The following is a 20,534-nucleotide window of genomic DNA, read 5'->3' as shown; positions in this document are numbered from 1 at the left end:
TAGGGGCTGTCCCGATCTTCCACTGCAATTCTGACTAAGCAACGACGCATCCAACAAAACTTCATTTTCATTTGTTTTATTCCAAAAAGCACTTAATTAAAAACAGTTTAAAACCACTATACAGAGCTGTTTCATTCCTCAGAGCACTGTCTCTCTCTTGACTAAAAACACACCCCCAGAAAACCCCTTCCGCTCTCACAGAGTTCTTTCCCGCAGAAGCCAGACTATTCCAGCACCCTGGTCTGCGTCCCGTGCAGGCCAGGATAACCCCAGCACCGGTCACACCACCAGCGTGCTGCTCCTGCAGCCGGTGCTTGACGAATCGCTCTGGCAGTTACACCCCTGCACCAGGGCTTGGCAGTGCTTCGTGTCCTGCATGGGCGCACCCGTGGGGAGGTGCATTAGCGTTATTGTTCCCCGCAGTGCCCACTTCTCCTCTGACCCGAGCTGACTGCAGGGGACACCGCGAGCGTCGCCACCATTCTCCTCCACTAACACGCTGCTTCCTAAGCCATGAGGCTGCTTTGTCACCGAGGGTGCTCACCTGGGAGGCAACGGCCCCCTCACTGGGATCCCATGCTGCAGCCCCTGCTCTTCCGAGCACTTGTCTGGATGCCAGAGAAGAAGCTGCTTCCCACCAGGCCCCTCAATGCAGGGGCCACGGAGCGTTTCAGAAGCGGCACCCACTCCGAGCTGAGCAGCCCGTTGTGGGCATACATACATACGGTGAGCGCAAGCGACCTGTGACTGAACTCAAAATGAGTGAGTGACAGGAGGACTAGCTGCCGCTGCGTGGCTGAAGACATTCCCTCAACCACACTGAAAGAAAAAAAGGAGTGTAACAGCAGTGGGAAAGAAAAGCAAATACTGAAGTGACAAGACACATTACCAACCTCAAAAAAAACCCCCCAAAAACCAACACAAAACACAACCACCCACCCTAGAAAGATTACAGCAGGGGATCAGAGCAGAGAATCTGTGAACATCAGGCAAAAAGCAGAGCTGACTCCACCTCTGCATACACTTTCCCCGGGTTGTTAAGGACGCCTGGCCAGCCAATGGCCAAGAGGCTGTTAAGAGGGGCTCAGTTCTGCATGGCTGTGTGGGCACCCAGCTCATCTGTCGGAGGATGAACTGTCTCCATCTCAGTTGCCGGCTGCTCGACTGTCTGCTGCTGAGGCTTAGCACTGTGGCAACACCATCACCACCAGCCGCTCCCCTGTGAGGTAGGTGGTTTAACCGCACAAGGATCATTTGTCCTTTCAGTGGCACGCCTAGGCCTTACCGTCAACCTCCAAAACCCAATGTAAACATAAGCTCTAAGCTAACTAAAAAGGTTACCCCAAATCCCAGTACCTGCTTCTGTCAGAGAACACCTAATATCCCAAGGGCTATCACACACGTGGGAAAACACTGACCATTTGCCATAAAAAAAAAGGGGCACATACCTCCCAGGTGAGTGTAGCTGACAGTCTGTGTACCTCACCCACGAGTATGGAGGACTTGGTAAAAAGTCCAGTAAAATTAACAGAAAGGCTCCTCGTTGACAGAGTGGGATTTAGGATCATTCTGGGACAGACAGTAACTAAGCCCCAAACGCTAACAGCCCTCTGCCAGGCATGGCCATAACCACCCCAACTGACAGCCATAACCCAACGTTCTACTTAACATTCTCAAGGCGACAGCATAACCGGGTCTCACTCTACGGCAGCAATTTCTAAGTCAGCCTGTTGCTGTTCTCTGTAGTTCTAGTGAAAAGGATAAGGAGCCTGAGAGAACAAGAAAGAAGACGCACTGATCTTCAGATTTCCACAGAGATCCGTTTGAGCTGAAAACAGAGAAGTCTCTATAGTTCTGTTTTCGGCCATTCAGAAGTGATCTCACTGTAGCTCTTCCTCCTTTTCACTTTGTAAGTCAAGGCTTGGGAATATTCAGCCAGCAGATGCTCCCAGTAGCAAGAGACATCCTCCATCTGCAAGTGCTCGGTGATGAATTGGCGTCCCCTAGAGACACACAAAGCACAGTCAGAACCAATTTCCAGCTCCTACAGGAGTCTTTGGTTTTGTTTCATACGTATATCAACTTCCACTCTTCCCTGTTGCAAACAAGAAACAACATGCACTGCTCTGTGCCGTCTACTTTAATTTCACGATTCCCATTCACGCTCACAGCTCTGACGGTTGCAGTGCTTTCGTCATCCTCAAGATGGTATTTGTTATCTGGGATAACAAATACCACATTCCACGTATCAGCTGCAGCCCGAGCAGCCCCGATGCACGCTGCTTCAGCAGCCAGTCACTGCCAGCCTGGACGCACAATGCTTACAACGCAGACACAGTTCCCAGGGATCAACTCGCCCCGTACCGGGATGAAAGCCCCAACTTCTGACAGCGTTCAGCGGGGTTCCTGACGTGGGTCACATCTGAACCCAAGACCTAAGCACAGAATCTTGTTCTCCGGTTCCTCCTGCTTGTTGTGAGTTCTCCAGCCCTCCTGCTGCTATTGCAGATCAGTCCACCTGCACCCCATTAATACCAGGCTGTCTTTGACAGGTAACCCCTTCAAAAACTGCACAAGAAACTGCTTTGGAAGAAGCCAGAAAGGACACACAACTTACCTCTCTGCGATTTCTTGTGCTATGGCATCGTTTTCCTTTACGAATTGCAACAGCTCCCTAAAACGAAGACCAAAAAAATGTGATGAAACCACAAGCTCGATGGAGAACATCGTCCCTTAGCCAAACTGTTGTGGAGGATGACAGCAAGGCTCGGAGAACATCGTCCCTTAGCCAAACTGTTGTGGAGGATGACAGCAAGGCTCTACTGCTGAGCGAGGGACTGGTGCTCCTCATCTCGGAGCACAGAAGAAACCTGCCCTTCTCATTTGTTCCGTATCAGTTCCAGATGGCACGCTGAAACCTGGGAGCTAACACGTTTTTGGCCCAGTGCTAAGTTCCTCTTGCCCCTCACCTGTGCTGCAGGGCCCACCAGCAAAGCTGGTGTCAGTGAGGGCAAAAGACCTGCACCCTCCAGTGAAACTGTACTCTCCGAGTGGCACCGGCAAAGGAGCCTTGGGGGGCAGTAATAAAGAGAAAAGAACACAACCTCCACGAGCCTTTGTCTGACGCCGAGGAGCGGGGGCGCTTCTTAGTGCGACACAAACCAAACCGCCTCCCCAAACACAGCGGCGTTTCCTGGGGCACGCGCTGCTCCGCTGAGCACACCCGGGGTCTCACACCTGACGTTGGAGAGGTCCGACTGGACTGGGACGTAGTGGACCCAAGGCTTCAGCTGCGGGTAGAAGAACTCCAACCACTCTTCTCCAACGTGAAAGACGAGCGAACCACATAAGAAAAGGTGTTTCAACCGGAAACTGGCAGCCACTCCCCGGAAATTAAACAGATACCTTTCAAAGGAAAAGCAGAGAGAGGGACCTGATTACACTGGGCGTGTGGTGAGGAAAGGCACTAAGAAATGGGGCTCCGAGTAGCAGTCGGCCGCGCCCCACACTGGTCGCTGAAACAAAGGGAAGACATCTCTTTGAAGCTCCCCACAGGAACGGTGAGCTGAAGTTAAGGATGTGCCAGGTGAGTTTCTGCTGTCTGTCAAAACCAGGGGAGAAAATCAAGGCGCGAGGCTTTACCTCTGATGAAGACACCTGCCTGCGACAAACCAAAGAGGGCCTCACGGACAACGGACAACACAGCACGGAAGGTCACAACGTGGATGCTGACGCCACGCTTCAGAGACTGTTACCACGAGCAGCTTTTCCCCAAGTCTCCCTGGTCTTGCAGTGAGCTTCTTTGTTCATTGTTTTGTTTTGCCACATCTACCTTGGTTGTTTTTTGGGTTTTTTTTTGTTGTTGGTTTTTTTTTTGTTGTGGTTGGTTGGTTTGTTTTTTTTTTTTAACTCCCCTCTGGGACTCTGCTTTAATCTGAACCTAATTGTTTCATATTAACTTGGGAATGCAACCCTAGGAGGTTAAATAGGCTAGCACACAACAGATGGACTTTGCAGATAACAAAGAATCCACAATACTGTTTTCAGTATTTTCTGCCAAGTTAGTAAAGTGGGCTTGACTGGGGGCGGATTTCTCTTAGCAAACTGTATCTCAGAGGGATGTTTGTTTGCTTATTTGCTCTCTGTTTTAAACCCCCATTTCTCCAGTTACATGGAAAGCTGTTTTTCCTGTGGGTAAAACCCCTCAGTACATATAACTAGTCTTTGAAGTCAAATATTTTGGGCTGGGGGAATGGAGATCTTCCTTTAATGAAGCTATTTTGGGCAAGATGGCGATTATATATGTTTTGGGTGAGATGGGAGTTATAGCTAAACTTAGTTCAGTAGCAGTAAGTGACAAGGAGTAAATCTAAAATTATTTTGCATTCTTTGTATTACCTCGGAGCTCAAGGCAGGGGTGAGGAGCTCGTTGTATTAGGAACTCAACAAATCCGTGTAGAGGTGTAACAAGAACAGTGGTCTGGAAGCGAGGAAATGCCTCTGTCCAATTCCAGACAGCTCCCACCATCCGTGGCCTCAGCCAAGCCACCGCGCGCTGCTCTCGGACAGCCTGCTATAGCACCTACACTGAAGGCAGCAGTGAGAAGTCCACGTTGACCCTACCAGACCCTGGGCTACGACAAAAGCACGTGAGACTGTCTCAGCCTACACTGTACGAGGGGCTTAGGAGGCATCAAAGTTGGGAAGCCTATGTGTAACAGAAGGGAGAAATCTGGGCAACAGTCTAGTGAAATACAAAACGAGACAAGTCAATCATATTTGCACAACAACACAGATCCAGCCAAGTGACTGAATTCTTCTATCAGCAGATTCTTGCTGGCAGAGTCGTAACTAGGTAATTTTAAAGCAAAACATCAGACATACAAATGCACACACACTAGGAGTTTGTATTTTTAGGCAGAAACCCACAAGAATATTACACCAAAACCCCTCCCTAAAGTAGCTAAAAAAAAATAAAAGCCTTTGTAAATCAAAACCACATACACAGAGAGAACCTGAAATACGACGGAGCAGATATAGTATTGATCCATATTTCAGGTTCTCTCTTTTACTATACACATCCAGTGGCAACACTCGCCCCAGTATGCATATGAAGACGTGATTCCTTAGTGCCTTATGTCTTTGAAGACAGCGATGCTATTACTGTAGCATCGAAAAAAATAATTTCGAACACACAGCTTGGTGCAGGAATATAAAGAAAAATTGGTAGAAAGCCTTTTTGATTTAAAAAAAAATAAATTTTCGATCTGTATGTTTATTAGTGATCTAAGACCTTTACTTTCCCCAAAGCACTTTATTTCTCCTGACCTGACAAAGGAAAGCTGACACTGAAAGAGGCCATGCTAAGCTCCCAAATTTTCAACGACCTTATGTCCGTTCACAAGCCTTCTTATCTGCATGGAGCTGGCTGCTGGAACTAAACCTTAAAATAAAATGAGACCTTACACCATGCAAGGAAGGAAATACCCCACAGCCCTTGAACAGCTTTACTAATCAAAACTCTTACTTGTATTTGCAGTGATCAACCAGTGGAATTTCCTTTGCAGGAGGCTTCCCTAAGGTGTCCTTAAAATAATGAGAATTAATAAAAATCAGTAAGCTTTATATGGTGATTTCATCTGTTTTCCTTCTCAGCTGAAGTCTCAAACCCCTCCATTCCCACTTCTGAGAAAACCTTCTCTGGTAGGCTTTTAGAAGTACTATGAAGAATGCCCAGCTCTTCAAATAAGAAAAAAATTCAGTAAATTACACACAGCCTGTAAGCAAACGCCAGCACAAACACATTAAATGATAATGGTGAGTTGGCAGCTATAGAGTGGAAAACAGCTTGGGACAATGGACTACGTGAAGCCAAGCGTGGCCGGATTAGCCAAGACTGTCTGGAGAGAGATGGACTGTAGACTGGTATGGAACTAAAAAGTTATCATCAACAATTACTAGAAAGTTATCAACAGCAAGACCAAGAAATGGAGATGACAGCAAAAGGTTTAAGAAAACTGACAACAACAGACAGGCAGCTCAGGGCTAGGAAGAGAAGAGCTGGCTAACTTTGTTGTAATGGCAGAGGGGATTGGCATAGATTCATTTCCTTGTATGTGCTGGGCTCCTTGAAGAAACAGAAGAAAAATGTTTGGCCTGCCAGGCTCTAGACACTCCTTCCTTTCATCTGTCAGAGAGGTGCGGCCATCAAGGGAACTACAAGCCTCCCCCAGTCTACAGGATCACAACTCTCCCAAAAAGATGCTTCTCCATCATCAAAGCCATCTTGCAATGCCACCCTTCCTGGCCTTCACACTCGGCAGACAGACGACACCCACGCACCTTTTCAGATTTCCAAGCCTGGTTTTTAGTGTACTCAGCATCAACGAGCTCTGGGTCTTCTCGGGACAGCAGAATGAGGGGATCTCTCTCAGGGCTTGTTCTGCAAAAGAAATGTTATCAGTAACCGCCAATCCACGTGACCCAACACAGCTAACAGGCTACAGGACTCAAGATCCTCCCTCTTCATGAGGCTGACCTCCCTATGTGCCTCAAAAACATTATCGAGTGCCTACTACACTGTGTATTTCTGCCCAAGGGTATATTAGCAGAAGAGAACGAGTTATGTGTACCGAAACGATTTGAGGCCACATTTCTTTATTTCACTTACTAAATATTTAATAGTATGATTTAAGCAATTCCCAGGACAAATCAGCAGAGATGTTGTTTCCTTCAGGCTTTATCCTGATGGGTGCCAAATACTTTACCTCCCTTCTAAGTCAGAGAGAGCTAAGGGATGCTAAGCATCTTCAGCGCTGATCCCTCTGATTTCAAACTAATTTCAAACACCACTGATAAACAAGGTTATGACATCCCTGAGACTCACTCCTCACCCCCTGAGTCTTCCTAGTAAGATAGCGAGTCCTTCCCTACTGGGGATGGGGGAGGAACAAAGTATTTGGTTTAACATTGTTTTCAAACAGCCACTGGAGAGAGGGGAAAAAATAATCTGCTCTCTTATCCCTCGCCACTCAGGTAACTTAAAGCAGGAATACTTTTGATTCAGTGTCGAGCACTTGCGTAGCGAATGAAGTATTCACACTGGCAAGAAGCATGCACGTCAATAGCAAATCTTTAAATTTGTCTCGTGCACCTGCAGTTCCCTTCACGGAACAAAGCAAGCTGGTTCCCAGTGTGACAGTTTTACTCACTAAGGAGTAACATAGCAAATCCATCATAACTTCTGTTTCCAATATTAGACTTATTATAATACACTAGTTGCAAATGGCAATTCTTATGGAGAATGGCTAATGGTGAAATGCTGCTGGACAAAATGTCCTGCTTTCTTTTTAAAACATACGCCCTGGGTTACACTTGTTTAGGTCTTGGAGACAACAGAAATTTCTGCATACAGACAGCTGTCATGGCATATGTTGGTAGACTCTCCTGTTACAGGAAAATATGCTCACCTGGATCCTCTGAAATATCCTTTAGAGATTTTTTTCATCCATGGCCATTTTTCTGCAGATCTGAAAATATTGTTTATACACGGCAGTAAATGATTCAATAGAACCATGAAAACAGTGCTCTCGTCAGTTTTCACAGCATGATCTGGTTTTATTACTCTTCATTTTTTGAAGGCAATCACTTTCTTCATTATAGCAGAAAAAACTCTCAGCCAGGACCAGTGAAGCAGGTTTTCCTGTGAATATTGTGTTTAAGGCAATACGACACAGGCTACTTTTCAGAATACCTTTCAGTCAAAACAATGAAATACATGCAACCCCCTCACCAAACCTTTAAGGTTATTAAAACTTACCTAAAATTTGAATCCACTTTTTGCATTGTTGCTTATTTTTCTGTACTTCATTGAATATGGCGCAAAACTTGCACCAAAATTGTGCAAAATGAGAGTTTCTAACCACTGTCATTTCCCCTTAAAAAACAACAACCACCAAACAATGACAAACAAAAAACCCCACCTAGTGTTTTGCATTTAAAACACAGGGGTTCATTGTTTTCCCAACTAACTTTCATTTGAAATCTGAGCAAGTCCTTAAAAATAGCTGTTTACATGCTTTATTTCTGTCAGTGCAGTCACCTGCCTCCCTCCAGGGAACTCTTTCTTGTAATTTCCCATTGCGCCTGGCTTGACACATAGGCCCTGATCCCCAAACTGATCTGTGCAGGTCAAGCTTTGCATCTGCTCGTAACCCAGTGACAAAAGTGGGGTTCACTGAGAAAGCAAGGATCAAGAAATGCTTTGGACCTTCGTTGTCCTACATCACATTAGGCTTCAGCTAATTAGTCCCCCAGATCTTCAGATTTTGAAGCAAGAAACATTCAACCTTGCATTCCAATGTCAACTGATTGACATCAAGGCGGTTTTTTTTCCTTGTTGAGTTTCTGCGTTCACTCACTGTTGCACACTTTGTTTGTCACTCTCCTTGGGAAATAGCCCCTTATTCTGCTAACAGTCAAAAGATTCTGCCAAAAGAAAGACTCTCAGTCAGAAACATCTTCTGTCTTACTCTCAGCCCTGTAATGACTCTTGATACTTGGGAACAATTCCAGGGCGCTCTCTTGCACAAAAATACTCAAGTAAAAGCAGATCTAAAGAAGGCTTTCTTTTACCCTTCCAGAAGCTTACACAAACATCCTGGATCATTCCTGCAGTAGAAAAAACCACAGCTCCTAAAGAAGTAGTTGAAAACAAAGGAAAATATTTCCACATGTCAGAAAAGATTTCTGAAGGCAAAAGGTAACTGCTACTTTGTTGACAAACCCTATCTCACCAAAAATTATAGTAATCTTGCCCTGACAGCATGAAGAATGTGTATACTTTGCCCTCTGCATTCCCTACTGAAGTGTTGGAAATGGAGAAGCTAATTATAACTTCTGGTTACATCATCCAAGGTTTCCATGGAGAATTCTTACACAGCAGTTAGGCTGTACGTGGTTAATGAGAGGCTGCAGGACAGAACGCAGGCCAACAGACCTATGGTCTTAGACTTCAACGTTGGCCCAACGCTGCCCAGCATTAGACAGCTTATTTACTAGAGTTTGTCTTCTGTTAAACCTCCCCCCCCCATAATAATTTCCAAAACATACCTTCTGAGGTCCTCTCTCATGAGGTCCCAGCGCCCTAAACCTGTTGGGTAAATTGGCCAAACAGCAGGTCCTCCTTCCCAAAATGTCCAGGCAGGATACATGATATCATTGTATTCAGGTGTCTTAAGAAAAAAGAGTAAAACTAATGTTTACTTCTGTTTACTGACTGAACTCATGAGCAATGAACACTCCTTCTGGGAAGCCTGTCAGCTTTCTCAGCTACTGTTCCACAAGCAGCCATGAGAGCTTTGTGGTCACCATGGTGTCGCTGGGGCTCATATGGAGACAACCCAACAGAGAAAAGCCAGTGCATTTCAGCATGCACACCTGGTCTGAGTGGGCCACTGGACCAGATGACCTCCTAAGGCCCTTTCCAAACAAAATGTTTCAATGACTTGAAAAAGGCTATGTCTTGCTGCATGACAACACAGGACTTTCATGCTAGAAAATAACAAAAAAGTTCCATGGTATAGCTGATTAGTAAATAGCAGAAGACCCGAGCTCCACTCACCTTTCTGTTAAAAGAGGAAACACAACCCCCATGTTTAAAAAGGGAAAAAAGGAAGACCCGGGGAATTACAGGCCAGTCAGTCTCACCTCTGTGCCCAGCAAGACCATGCAGCGGACCCTCCTGGAAACTATGCTGGGGCACATGGGAAATAAGGAGACGACTGGTGACAGCCAACAGGACTTCACCAAGGGAAAATTGTGCCTGACAAAACTGGTGGCCTTCTACAATGCAGTTACAGCGTTGGTGGATAAGGGAAGAGCAACCCATGTCATCTACCTGGACTTCTGCAAAACATTTGACACTGTCCTGCGCAACATCCTTGTCTCTAAACTGGAGAGACATGGATTTGATGGATGGACCACTCAGCGGAGCAGGAATTGGCTGGATGGTCACACTCAAATAGTCACAGTTAACGGCTCTATGTCAGAGTGGAAACCAGTGATGAGCGGCGTTCCTCAAGGGTCAGTATTGGGACCGGTGCTGTATAACATCTTTGTCAGTGACACGGACAGCAGGATTGAGTGCACCCTCAGCAAGTCTGCTGATGACACCAACCTGTGTCATTAGGAGGGAAGGGAGGCCATCCAGAGGGACCTTGACAGGCTGGACAGGTGGTCCCGTGCAAACCTCATGAAGTTCAACAAGACCACGTGCAAGGTCCTGCACCTGGGTTGGGGCAATCCCAAGCACAGATAGAGGCTGGGCCATGAGTGGATCGAGAGCAGCCCTGCGGAGAAGGACTTGGGGGTTCTGGTGGATGAAAAACTGAATATGAGCCAGCAAGGTGCGCTTGCAGCCCAGAAAGCCAATTGCATCCTGGGCTGTACGAAGAGAAGTGTGACCAGCAGGTCGAGGGAGGTGATTCTCCCCCTCTAGTCTGTTCTGGCGAGACCCCACCTGCAGTGCTGCGTCCAGCTCTGGGGCCTCCAGCACAAGAAGGACATGGACCCATTGGAGCAAGTCCAGAGGAGGGCCACGAAGATGCTCAGGGGGCTGGAGCACCTTCCCTATTCTGCCTGGTCTCTGGGGAGACCTTACAGCGGCCTTCCAGTGCTTAAAGGGGGCATACAGGAAAGATGGGGAGGGACTCTTTATCAGGGAGTGTGGTGACAGGACGAGGGGTAACAGTTTCAAACAGAGAGAGGGTAGAGTTAGATTAGATATAAGGAAGGGTGGTGATGCACTGGCACAGGTTGCCCAGAGAAGCTGTGGCTGCCCACTCCCTGGCAGAGTCCAAGCCCAGGCTGGATGGGGCTTTGAGCAACCTGGTCTAGTGGAAGGTGTCCCTGCCCATGGCAGGAGGGGTTGGAACTACAGAAGCTTTAAGGTCCCTTCCAACCCAAGCCACTCTGTGATTCATTCTATGATTCTAAAGACTTGCATCTATGTTTTCTACTGCTAAGTTGAGGCGTTATTATCTCCTCAGAGACAGAGGCACTTCTAGACACTTTGACATTTAGACTTTAAACACTTCAATTCACTCCAACCTTCCTAGAGATCACTTAACAATTCACCGTAACAACTACCCACATCATGTAAGGATTCCAGTTCCTCAATCCTATTTGGATGCTTAAATTCCCATGTAATCAGAGGGAAGACCAGCACTTAAGTTAAGACTAAACCCTTTCATGAAACCAGACTATAGGTCACTTCCTTGTACTAGTAATAAACTTTTATCCAAATTATGCATCTGTCTCCTGGAGATACTGGGGACAGTCCAAGGCCACCAACATAGCAGGCTGGTGCACATGATGTATAAACAGGGGCTGAGGACTGGGTTTGTTCATGCTCAGAAAGAGGAGGCTTGGGGGGATCTAAATGCTGTCTCCTACTACCTAACAGAAGAGTTTAGAGAAGACAGAGGAAAATTTTTCAGAAGTGCACCGAGACCGAATAAGAGGCCACAGGCTTTGATTAGAGGGAGGTCAAACACTGGGGCATGTGCCCAGGGAGGCTGTGGATGCCCTGTCCTTGGGGATGCTCAGAACTGGGCAGGACACAGCCCAGAGCACCCTGATCTAGTTGGCCCTGCTCTGAGCGAGGTGCTAGACTGGGTGACCTCCTGAAGTCCCTTCCAACTTAAGTGAGCATGCGCTTCTACGATCTGCTCCTTCTCAATCTTGCTATAAACAAGCATTGATAACAAACCATGACAGCTCCACCACCCACCCAGGGTCAGCCTTGCAAGATGCAGAAGTGGGCAATCCTGCAATCCCTTGTGTTTTCAGCCTTAGAAAGCACTCTGGACCAGCATCCTGGAGCCTTCCTCATTCTGGCAGGGACTAACACTGGCTGGTTAAATGTGAGCTATGCTGGGGTCACTGGGTTTCAGTTAAGGATAGGGCTGAGGTTACAGCTCAGGTATTGGACAACAGTGATCAGAGACCTCAGTTTCTTGCAGGGTCCTGCAAGGCACCCAGGGGCAGGATGATGAATACAGCTGCAAAGATTAAGCTCCTGCAACCTGCTCTGCATCAGTTTGGGTTCTGCTGGCTAAAGTTAAGGCTGTGTGACGGTCAAGCGGCAAGACAGCTAGCTTTACTGTAACACCTGGCAGCAAACACAGTTCTTGAATGACAGTGCTTGCAGTGCTGTACTGAAATTCTAGAGAGAGTTTCAGGATGGCTGGGAACTAAGCAACAGTTACAGATTGTAATAGGGTTCAGACCGCATGAGCTGAGGTCCTGGGTAAGCTGCTACAAGTTCGCCAAAACAGTATAGGGCCTGATCGAGCAAGAGCAAATGGGCTTCAGCCAAGGACCGGATCACAATCGGCATTAGATAGCAAGGGTGCAGGATTTGGGCACATTGGGCATACACTAAGGCAAAGTAAGATTAGCTGAAGCTTGAGATGTAAGGATATTTCATTGGAAAGGATGAGACACTATGCTACAGTCAGGTTTAACAATGGGAGAGGCAGGAAAACATGTGGGAGGGCTCTCCAGCCTGGGAACAGAGATGCCGAGAACAAACGTCTTTGTGTGCGCTTCTGCATGTGTGTGCATATTTGGAGATGGAAAAGGGAATCCAGGGGACAAGGGTTCACAGGAGACAGCAATATTACAAAAAAGAAGAGAAGAACACTTACCTGTGGTACCAAAAAAGAGGACTAAAATATTCATATTAAACGAGATTAACTGTCTGACAGCTGACTGATGATCAAAAGTCCTTAACAATGTGGATAAACTACAGCTACAATTTTAACAGAGGCACTGTAGCAAATAACAATGAACCCCATCTAGCCGTGCATCATTCTGCTGTGGCAAAGGTACATTTTTTTGACCTGGAAGAGAAGCTACTGAGGGGAAAAACTGTTCTATTGAATAAATCTGAAAGTCTGTCTGCCAGAAAACTGGAAGCAAAAGGAAACATAAAGAGCAAAAAAGAGCAAGCAATTTTAGCACACAGAAAATCTGTGGGGAACCATCCTCAAAAATACGTTCCCAAGAGAAAGGAGGACACGCGCGTCTTGGAAATGCTCAGCTTTTAAAGCAGTGCACACCTTACTGAAGGAGAAGACTGGGATAACGGGTTTCATCCACTTGGGTACCTGAGGGTAGTCTCGTACATTGATCACCATTTCCATGTCAGGGAGGCGGCTGATGATCCCCAGAAGGAAGTGCTCAACTCCACTGCATCTGTGGAGAAATGACATATGGCGAAGAGCTGTAAGGAGAAGGCAGAATCCTGCATTCTCTTGCAGGCCTTTCTCTCTGCGCAGGAGCAGAAGAGATGGCGAGCCTGAGCCATACCACGACGCAGGCTGGGGAACTGCCTATAGCAGCCTCTAAGCCCCAGCGCAGTAGTACAGACACGAATGAAGCAACCCATCCTGTTAAATCTGGCCTGATCTGCAGCTTCCTCTGGGATCCCACAACCAACCAACCCTTTGTACACTGAAGTGCAACAATGACACTTACCTCTTGCTACGTTTAAGCCTCATACGTAATTTTCTAGGCTCCTGCTCTGGTAAGGAATTCAGACCTTTGAAATATCATTGTGCTCAATGACTTTCAACTTGGCAAAGCTGGAAGTACTCCTGTGTCCCAGCTAGGGAGAAAAGATCTTCTGCACAACTCTTACCTTGCAGGGAACAAGCAGTCCTGCTCACGGTACAATTTGTTCTTAACGATTTGGTAGTGCGTCCCGAGCTTCCGGCTCACCACATCTGATATTATCTCCTTGGAAATGCCACCTCGAAAAGGAGCCAGGTCCTGCTTCCAGACACTGAAACAAAACAGCCATTATTAAGTACAACAGGGAGGATACTGTGCATTAAATTACTGCAGTATACAGAACAGACTTTTAGTTAAACAAGCTCTGCATAGCTTCCAGGAGCTCTGCTACATGTGGCGTAATGAAGAATTTAAGTTAAGTTACTTGGAAGAGATGTCCCTCAGAGACTCAAAGGTCCAGGCTTCACTCTTTGACTACCTACGTATGGCCTGCCCGAACAGAAAGCCCAGCGCAGGACTGAGCCCAAATCAACATGGACAATTCTAGTTACTCTCCCAGAAAGGAACTTACATACCCTGGCAACTCACAGGTAAAAGCCTTCAGCTCACTTAAGCTGAGTTGCGAAGCTTGTGCTCTGGCCTTCTGTGAAAGACGGACCACACCAAGACCGCATTCCTCACACAATGCCACGCTATTTAGCCATTAAAAAAAGAAGGTAAGAGTCTAGTTGCAAGGAACAGCATCACCCAATAACGCTGGGTGCAGTGAAGGCCAGACCTATGCAGCATGTGTGCTGTGACACCTGCACATCACCAGTGAGCTCCAGGAATGCAGTATGAAGACATAAACCTAATGAATATAAGAAAATACAGAAGGAGGATGCAGTTTATACGAATTTAGTCTAAAGGTCCCTGCTGCTTGGAGCATTTAATGAACACTGTCAGATTGTAGCAGCCATGAAGACACCCTCCCCGCCTTTTTGGCAGACGCTGCACCAATGCCTTAGTTTAATACAACGCTGTCGGGGTGATCCCACTGTGAGGGTGGTCAAACACTGGTACAGGTTGCCCAGAGAGACTGTGGAGTTTCTGTTCTCTGAGATATTCAAAACCTGACTGGACATAGCCCTGGCAACCTTGCTCGAGCAGAGGGTCTGGACTTGATGATCTCAGGAGGTGCCCTCCAACCTTCAGGATGCTGCTATTTTGTAATCGGGTAGAAAACAGTAAAACTACATAGAGAATTGCCGTTGTGCAGATGGGCTGAACACAGGGTAAGTGGTCTGGCAGGGATGCAAATGTAACAAGCTAGAGAAAAGGAAGAAAGCTGCAGTTTTATGGCACATCCATGTCATTGTAATCTAAGTGACAACTGAAAAGCAGCAACGAACAAGTTAGGACCTTCAGTCCTTGGCCACTGAGTCACAGAAGACTAGACATAAGTAGAATCTGTTATACAGTGAAAAGTACTGTCTTTCAGCATTGTGCTTTACATTTACATACCTCCAAATCAGCTATCAAAATGAACTGAGTTTCTTGAGTGCCACACAGCACACATGTCGTATTATCTTCCTGGATTCTTCTGTAATGCCTGTCACTATAGCAGTGCTCTTTAACCCTTCAATGAACTGCTTTAGTGGAAACTACATTTCGAGACTCACAGCAACTGCAGCTTCATGGTTACTATCAACTACCGCGTTCTGAGGCAGATTTGGAGGTTGTAACCACTTGGGAAGGTGTTCTACCCAAAGGTGGGCAGCAGATGGGGGAGTGTATGTTTAAAGCTCAGAAGATGTCTTTAGGCTGTATCTGAATTGGAACTTTCTAAAAAGACTGGAAGGCTAAACTAGAAGAGACTTTTCCTCATCAATATTTCAAGAGCAACGAAGATCAAAAACTCCAAAGAGTGTACAAACAGTTGCCCGATATGACTCATGTGATATTAAAAGCCAATATAGCACTCAATCCCACCCCAAAAATAAGCAAGCACATCTGGTTCTTTTAAATAGGAGGCTTAAAGTTGGGCATCTGTGTTTCTGCATTTGGAATCCTAATCCTAAAAGCAGAAGTATATGTGCCCTCTTTCCCCAAATTCCCTCTTCTCCTTTAAACAAAAATGTGCTTAAAGGTATCAAAAAAAACCCAGTCCTACAATCCCTGCCCCTATGACAATGATGACCTACGCACCCGTAGTGTACGCCACGCTGCAGCCGTGCTCTATCAGTGCGAACAGAAAGGAAGCTTGGTTTGGCGATGTCTACAGGCCAGATCAGCCTGCACTTGTACTGCCTACAGTGGTCTTGCATCACATATAAGCCTCTAGCTCTCTGCATTAAATTCACTGTAGGAAGATTAAGCTAGCATTTCAAGTCAGAGTGCTGGCATAATGCATAATGCTCCACAGTTATTACAAAAATAAACAGGACTTGTGTCTTCTTGAATCAGCTCCTCTTGGATCATGCTTTGGTCATGTGAAAGTCAGGTAGTTAAGCATCCACTATCACTCCAATTCTCACAAGCAGTGAGCTAAACTCTCAAGAAAGCAAGCTAAAAAGCATAGCACACTATCACACCAAATCAATGTGTTCTGTAACAATCGTTCTGTAACAATCTTTCTTAATCTAGCTATTTAGAATATTTTACACACACTCGATTTCTTCCACTTTTAGAAGCCCACGAGAAAGGCTTGTTAGCAACACTACAGAGAGAGAGGCAGAAGTGAATTGTTAAGAGAGAAATGTGTATGGTTTATTGCATGATCATATATGAAATGCTGACATAGTGTATGCTCAGTCGCAGAGGACAAGGAGTGTGATCAGTTTGCAGGTGGACACATCTTCTACTGGAACTATGGAGGATAACCTGTTTCACACACTGCCATTAATAACCTCCTCCTTGCAAGCACCATGAGGTATGATGGCTACAGCTGTGACACCTTGGATCCCAAACATTCTCTAGCTAATTCCCAACCATCAGTGCTGGCAAAAGTATTCCCTCTCATGGCCTGCGCAGTCAAAAGGAAACCAGTCTCTCACCTTTGGTGGCAGCTGCAATTCTCCTTTACACATGGCTTATAGACTTCCACAGCTTTCTTAATTTGGTCAGTTAGTGTTTTCCATTTGGCATCTAAAACACACAAGAAGGAAACATCAAAGGAATTAATCCATTCAACTACCAGAACAACTAGCAGGAGCTGAACAGCTGAACTGAGACTTCTTTATCACTGTATTCTGTAGCACAAAGGCCCACAGTCTCCTGGGTTTTTTTTCTGTTTGTTTGTTTGTTTTTAAGAAAGGACATGTTTTTACTCTGGCTGAGGTTGAACCAAAGTTCCTCAACACGCTCCAGTACGGCTCCAGTCCATGGAGCTCAACGAGAGCACCACTAAAGCAAGCGAGGGAAGGAAGAGCCGTCACGGGCAAGGAGAGGGGCCACTCAGCTGAGGGGCGCCGGGGAAGGGCCACTGAGTCAGGCACCCCGTGACGGCCCCCGGGCTGAAAGGGAAGCCTTCCCTTTCAGCCCGGGGACTGTCACGGGCTGCCGGGGGAGCTGGGCGGCCGGGCGGAGGAGGAGGCGGCGGCGAGACTCCCTCGGCGGCCTCACAGAACACGCGGGCTCCCGCCCGGGCCACCGACCCTCCCCGCCAGCCGCGAAGCCGCATCCCGTTACCCCAACCCCCGCGAACACCCTCACTCCCGGGCGAGGAGCCCCGAGCGCCGCTCACCTGCCGGGCCTCCCGCCGCGGCGGACTCCAGCCGACACACAGCGGCCACCGCCAGCGCCCACAGGGCCACTGCCGCCCGCCCCATCCCGCCGCCACCGCCGCCGCCGCCGGCCTGCGCATGCGCGTCCGGCCGCTGGCGGGCAAGAGTGGGCGGGCGGTGACGCCCCGACCAAAGATGGCGGCGCTTTCAAGGAGTGTTGTGCCGCGGCGTTTGACGGGAGTCGTAGTTTCCCGCGGCGGCTCCAGTGGCGGCGCTGTCCCTTCCCGCTCCAGGGCTGTGTGGGGAGCCCCCCGCGGGGGCCACGTCGTGACCGCAGGCGGGTTTTGTAGCTTGCGGAAATAAAGGCAGCAGCAGGGGTCGGGGGGGGCGGGCTACAGCAGATGAGGACTGTGTTGCAAAAATATCCGCTGCCCAGAGAAGGTCTGAGTGCTCATCTGTGATAGTCCCTCCAAATAACCTCCTCTGCTGGTGTGCGCCTCAGGAAAACCCACGAGCCTTGAGCAGCTCTTGTGCACCTGGTGGTCCCTCTGGGGCTTGTGGTTGGCGGGAGCTCCCCTGGACAACTGAACTCATCAAGCAGTTTGTCCAGCCTGCAAGAGGCTCCTTCTCCTGGCCCGACCTCTTGCTGTTTCAAGGCCTGATTCAATTTGATCATGGAGGAACAGGTCACAAAGGTCATCGTCACCATATAACGGTTTAGATTGATTTGTACAAACTGCTCCGCAGCTTCGTGTGGGCTGCAAGGAAGAAGAGAAACAGCAGGACTGAGAGTTGGTGGTTGAGTGCCATCAACAAAATGCACAGGACCTTCTCTTTGTGAAACGGTTTCTACAAACTCAGTCTTCAAAAGTACCCTCCACTTGGTGTTTGGGTCAGCTCAGTCATATTTGGCCAGCCTTCTGGAGACAGGCTCGTTAACTCCGTGCTGGCTGTAATAACCACGGCAATAAGCAGCCAAATTAATAGAGGTCAGAGGTGCTGGCACTAATCAGACACTATCCTAACATGAATCCAGACCAGTTGATCGATGTTTCTTCCCAAGGTTGGTTGTGGGAAGGCCTGTCCCCTCTTCATGGGGTCTGTGTATTCAAATGTCAACACTAAACCTTCATCTTTTCTAGTCCAGATCCAGCTTGGTGGTTTTGGATTCGAGGAGGAGGTGCTGTGGCTGCTTGTTAAGAGGAAGGAGACGCATTTGTGTCAAGTTTCTACCTATAGAACAAACGCTGAGTGATTAGCTGCACGAGCCGCCAACTCAAGTTGTCATAAAGGCTTCTTTTGTGTGAAACTGAATTGGTCCTGTAGGTATCTATAGGTTTGGGTGGAGAAATAATTACCAGGAAACAGACCAAAAAGGAAAAGCACCTGCTGAAAAGGAGTGTGAAGTTTTCCCAAGGGCTGATAAATTCTGGAGACCAGTAGTTGTGCTGAATCTGCAAGAGCTGATAACCTCTGGGCACCAAGTGTCTGCTCAGCCTGTGCAAGGCCACAGGTGAACACTGGTATCGACTGCAGGTTGCGTGACTGGAGGGCAGGGGCTCCTACATGCAGACAAAGACAGCAGGATTATGTGTGCAGCCATCGAAATAAATTACTAAGGGACTTTCTGAACACCTGCTTGGAAGCTGCTAGTGTGTCAGCACAAGCCTCTACTGAGTATGTAGCTGAGGTTGTCCTCCAGCTGTTGCTCCAACAGTGTAACTAAATGATTGTATGAGTGAACTATGAGGGAATAAGTGAACGTTGTGTGTATTATCTGCTATTAGTAGTAACAGCTTCCTAGGGTGAAACCCTTGGGTGCTTCTAGCTGTCTCATCCTAAACTCCTGTTGCACAGCCAAAGACTTTTTAAGCAAATCAGGAGAATTAATCCCTTTTTTCCATTTTCTCCTGGAGTCCTTCTGTCTTCCTTTTGATTTCTTCATAGGGTCTGCTTTCTTCCTTTTCTTCTACAGTTTCTCTTACAGCTGCAGTAGTCATAGATCCGAAACCAGAGGCTGGACTGAAGACTGCCCCAAAAGTGTGAACCTTAAGTAAGGTAAAAGCAAAAATTGTCAATACTGTTATATATCTATATTTGCCTCCACTGGCCTCACTCAGTTTTAGCCACCTCTACGTGTCTAACCCACCCATTACTTCCAGCACAGTTTTCTGTCTTCCCTTTTGGGTTCCAGACCAGATTTTCCTGCTTCTTTCCCAGCTGACTGAATAGAGACTTCAGCGTGCTGTTCCAACACCGTTTCTGGTTGTTTCTCACAGCTCCCCGCTAGTCTCCTACACAGCTGGTAGAGCTGTAGTAGTTCACTCTGTAGCAAAGGTTATTTCGGGTGCTTTCTCTGAAGCAAAGAGTAGGAGTGGTAGTCAGCATAAATGTTTAATAGGCCCTGAGAGCTAAGACTTTAAGATGAAGCTCCTTTTGAAGCTTCATTTACAGCCTCTTCTCTCCCAGGCTTTGTATAATGAAAGCACCCTGGGCCACTGTGGTGTGGTTTTGGCATGCGCTGTAGTTTCCCCCAAGCACCTTGGATAGTTGTAAGCTTCAGAACCCCTTGACTCTCACTTCAAACACAGCCTTTGCCTTACCTTCTCTACCTTCTTAATTTCCTGCAAATCCAGAGCTCTGTGCAGGAGCATCTGGCTCTGATCTTTGATACCCTCCCTCAAAAACAGTCCCTCCCTAATTTTCTTTCTCTGCCAAATCAAGCACAAACACCCACAAATTTACTTTCATCATGTTCCATGTGCCTGGAGTGGAAAAACACTTGGCTGTAAGTGGTGTCCTTGCTTTACATATTCAACATAGGTTAGAAGAAGTGTGCTTGGGAAAGAGTTTAGTTCTGAGTTAGAGAACTAAGACTGAGCTAAAGAAAACATGCTTCCTGCATCCAGAGTTTCTCTCAGAGCTGTGGTCTGGCTTTTCTCCTTTAATTCGTCCTTTTGTGCTATACAGAAGCCATAGGTTTTCTGAACTCCTCAAATAATGGTGAATTTTTCATATGAAGAATGGCCATCCTACCTGTACTGAAGTTCTCCAGACCTATGGACAACTAAAGAAGATCTATGTGCAGCTGGAAAAGGTGGTGCTAGTAAAACGGGAGATACCCAGACTTTATAAACAAAGATTCGATAGCTGAGAGGTAGCTGATGTGTGGTGGCTCTTACAGCTTTCATGCATGATCGTCACTGGGGCCAGGCTGCTGCCAATGGTTCAGGTAGTCTCAAAGCTCAGTGG

The 20,534-nt window shown here is 47.2% G+C and overlaps 1 protein-coding gene across 1 annotated transcript; it reads right to left on the bottom strand.

The window, feature by feature from the left end:
* Nucleotides 1-60: 60 nt before the first annotated feature.
* POGLUT1 (protein O-glucosyltransferase 1) lies at nt 61-17,387 on the bottom strand. Its single transcript, XM_086463034.1, has 11 exons — nt 17,303-17,387; nt 16,614-16,704; nt 13,706-13,849; nt 13,125-13,260; nt 9,112-9,233; nt 7,470-7,529; nt 6,343-6,442; nt 5,528-5,586; nt 3,238-3,405; nt 2,618-2,674; nt 61-2,003 (listed from the first exon to the last, which is right to left on the bottom strand). Exons 1-11 carry the CDS (start codon nt 17,385-17,387, stop codon nt 1,847-1,849), a joined length of 1,179 nt encoding a protein of 392 aa, XP_086319160.1. The 3' UTR covers nt 61-1,846.
* Nucleotides 17,388-20,534: the final 3,147 nt, after the last annotated feature.

This window comes from Leptosomus discolor, chromosome 1 (genome assembly GCF_034619465.1).
Source record: "Leptosomus discolor isolate bLepDis1 chromosome 1, bLepDis1.hap2, whole genome shotgun sequence".
In the NCBI taxonomy this organism is placed as follows: Eukaryota; Metazoa; Chordata; class Aves; order Leptosomiformes; family Leptosomidae; genus Leptosomus; species Leptosomus discolor.
The sequence above is the reverse complement of the archived record's forward strand: the minus strand, read 5'-3'. Positions and strand labels throughout refer to the sequence as shown.

Excerpts from the sequence above, each read along its gene's own strand:
- POGLUT1 (XM_086463034.1), bottom strand. The coding sequence starts at position 17,387 with ATGGGGCGGGCGGCAGTGGCCCTGTGGGCGCTGGCGGTGGCCGCTGTG. Across the intron at positions 13,261-13,705 it reads GACTGCTTGTTCCCTGCAAG|ATGCAGTGGAGTTGAGCACT; the intron begins GTAAGAGTTGTG and ends ATTTCTCCACAG. Across the intron at positions 7,530-9,111 it reads ATGAGAGAGGACCTCAGAAG|ATCTGCAGAAAAATGGCCAT; the intron begins GTATGTTTTGGA and ends CAATATTTTCAG.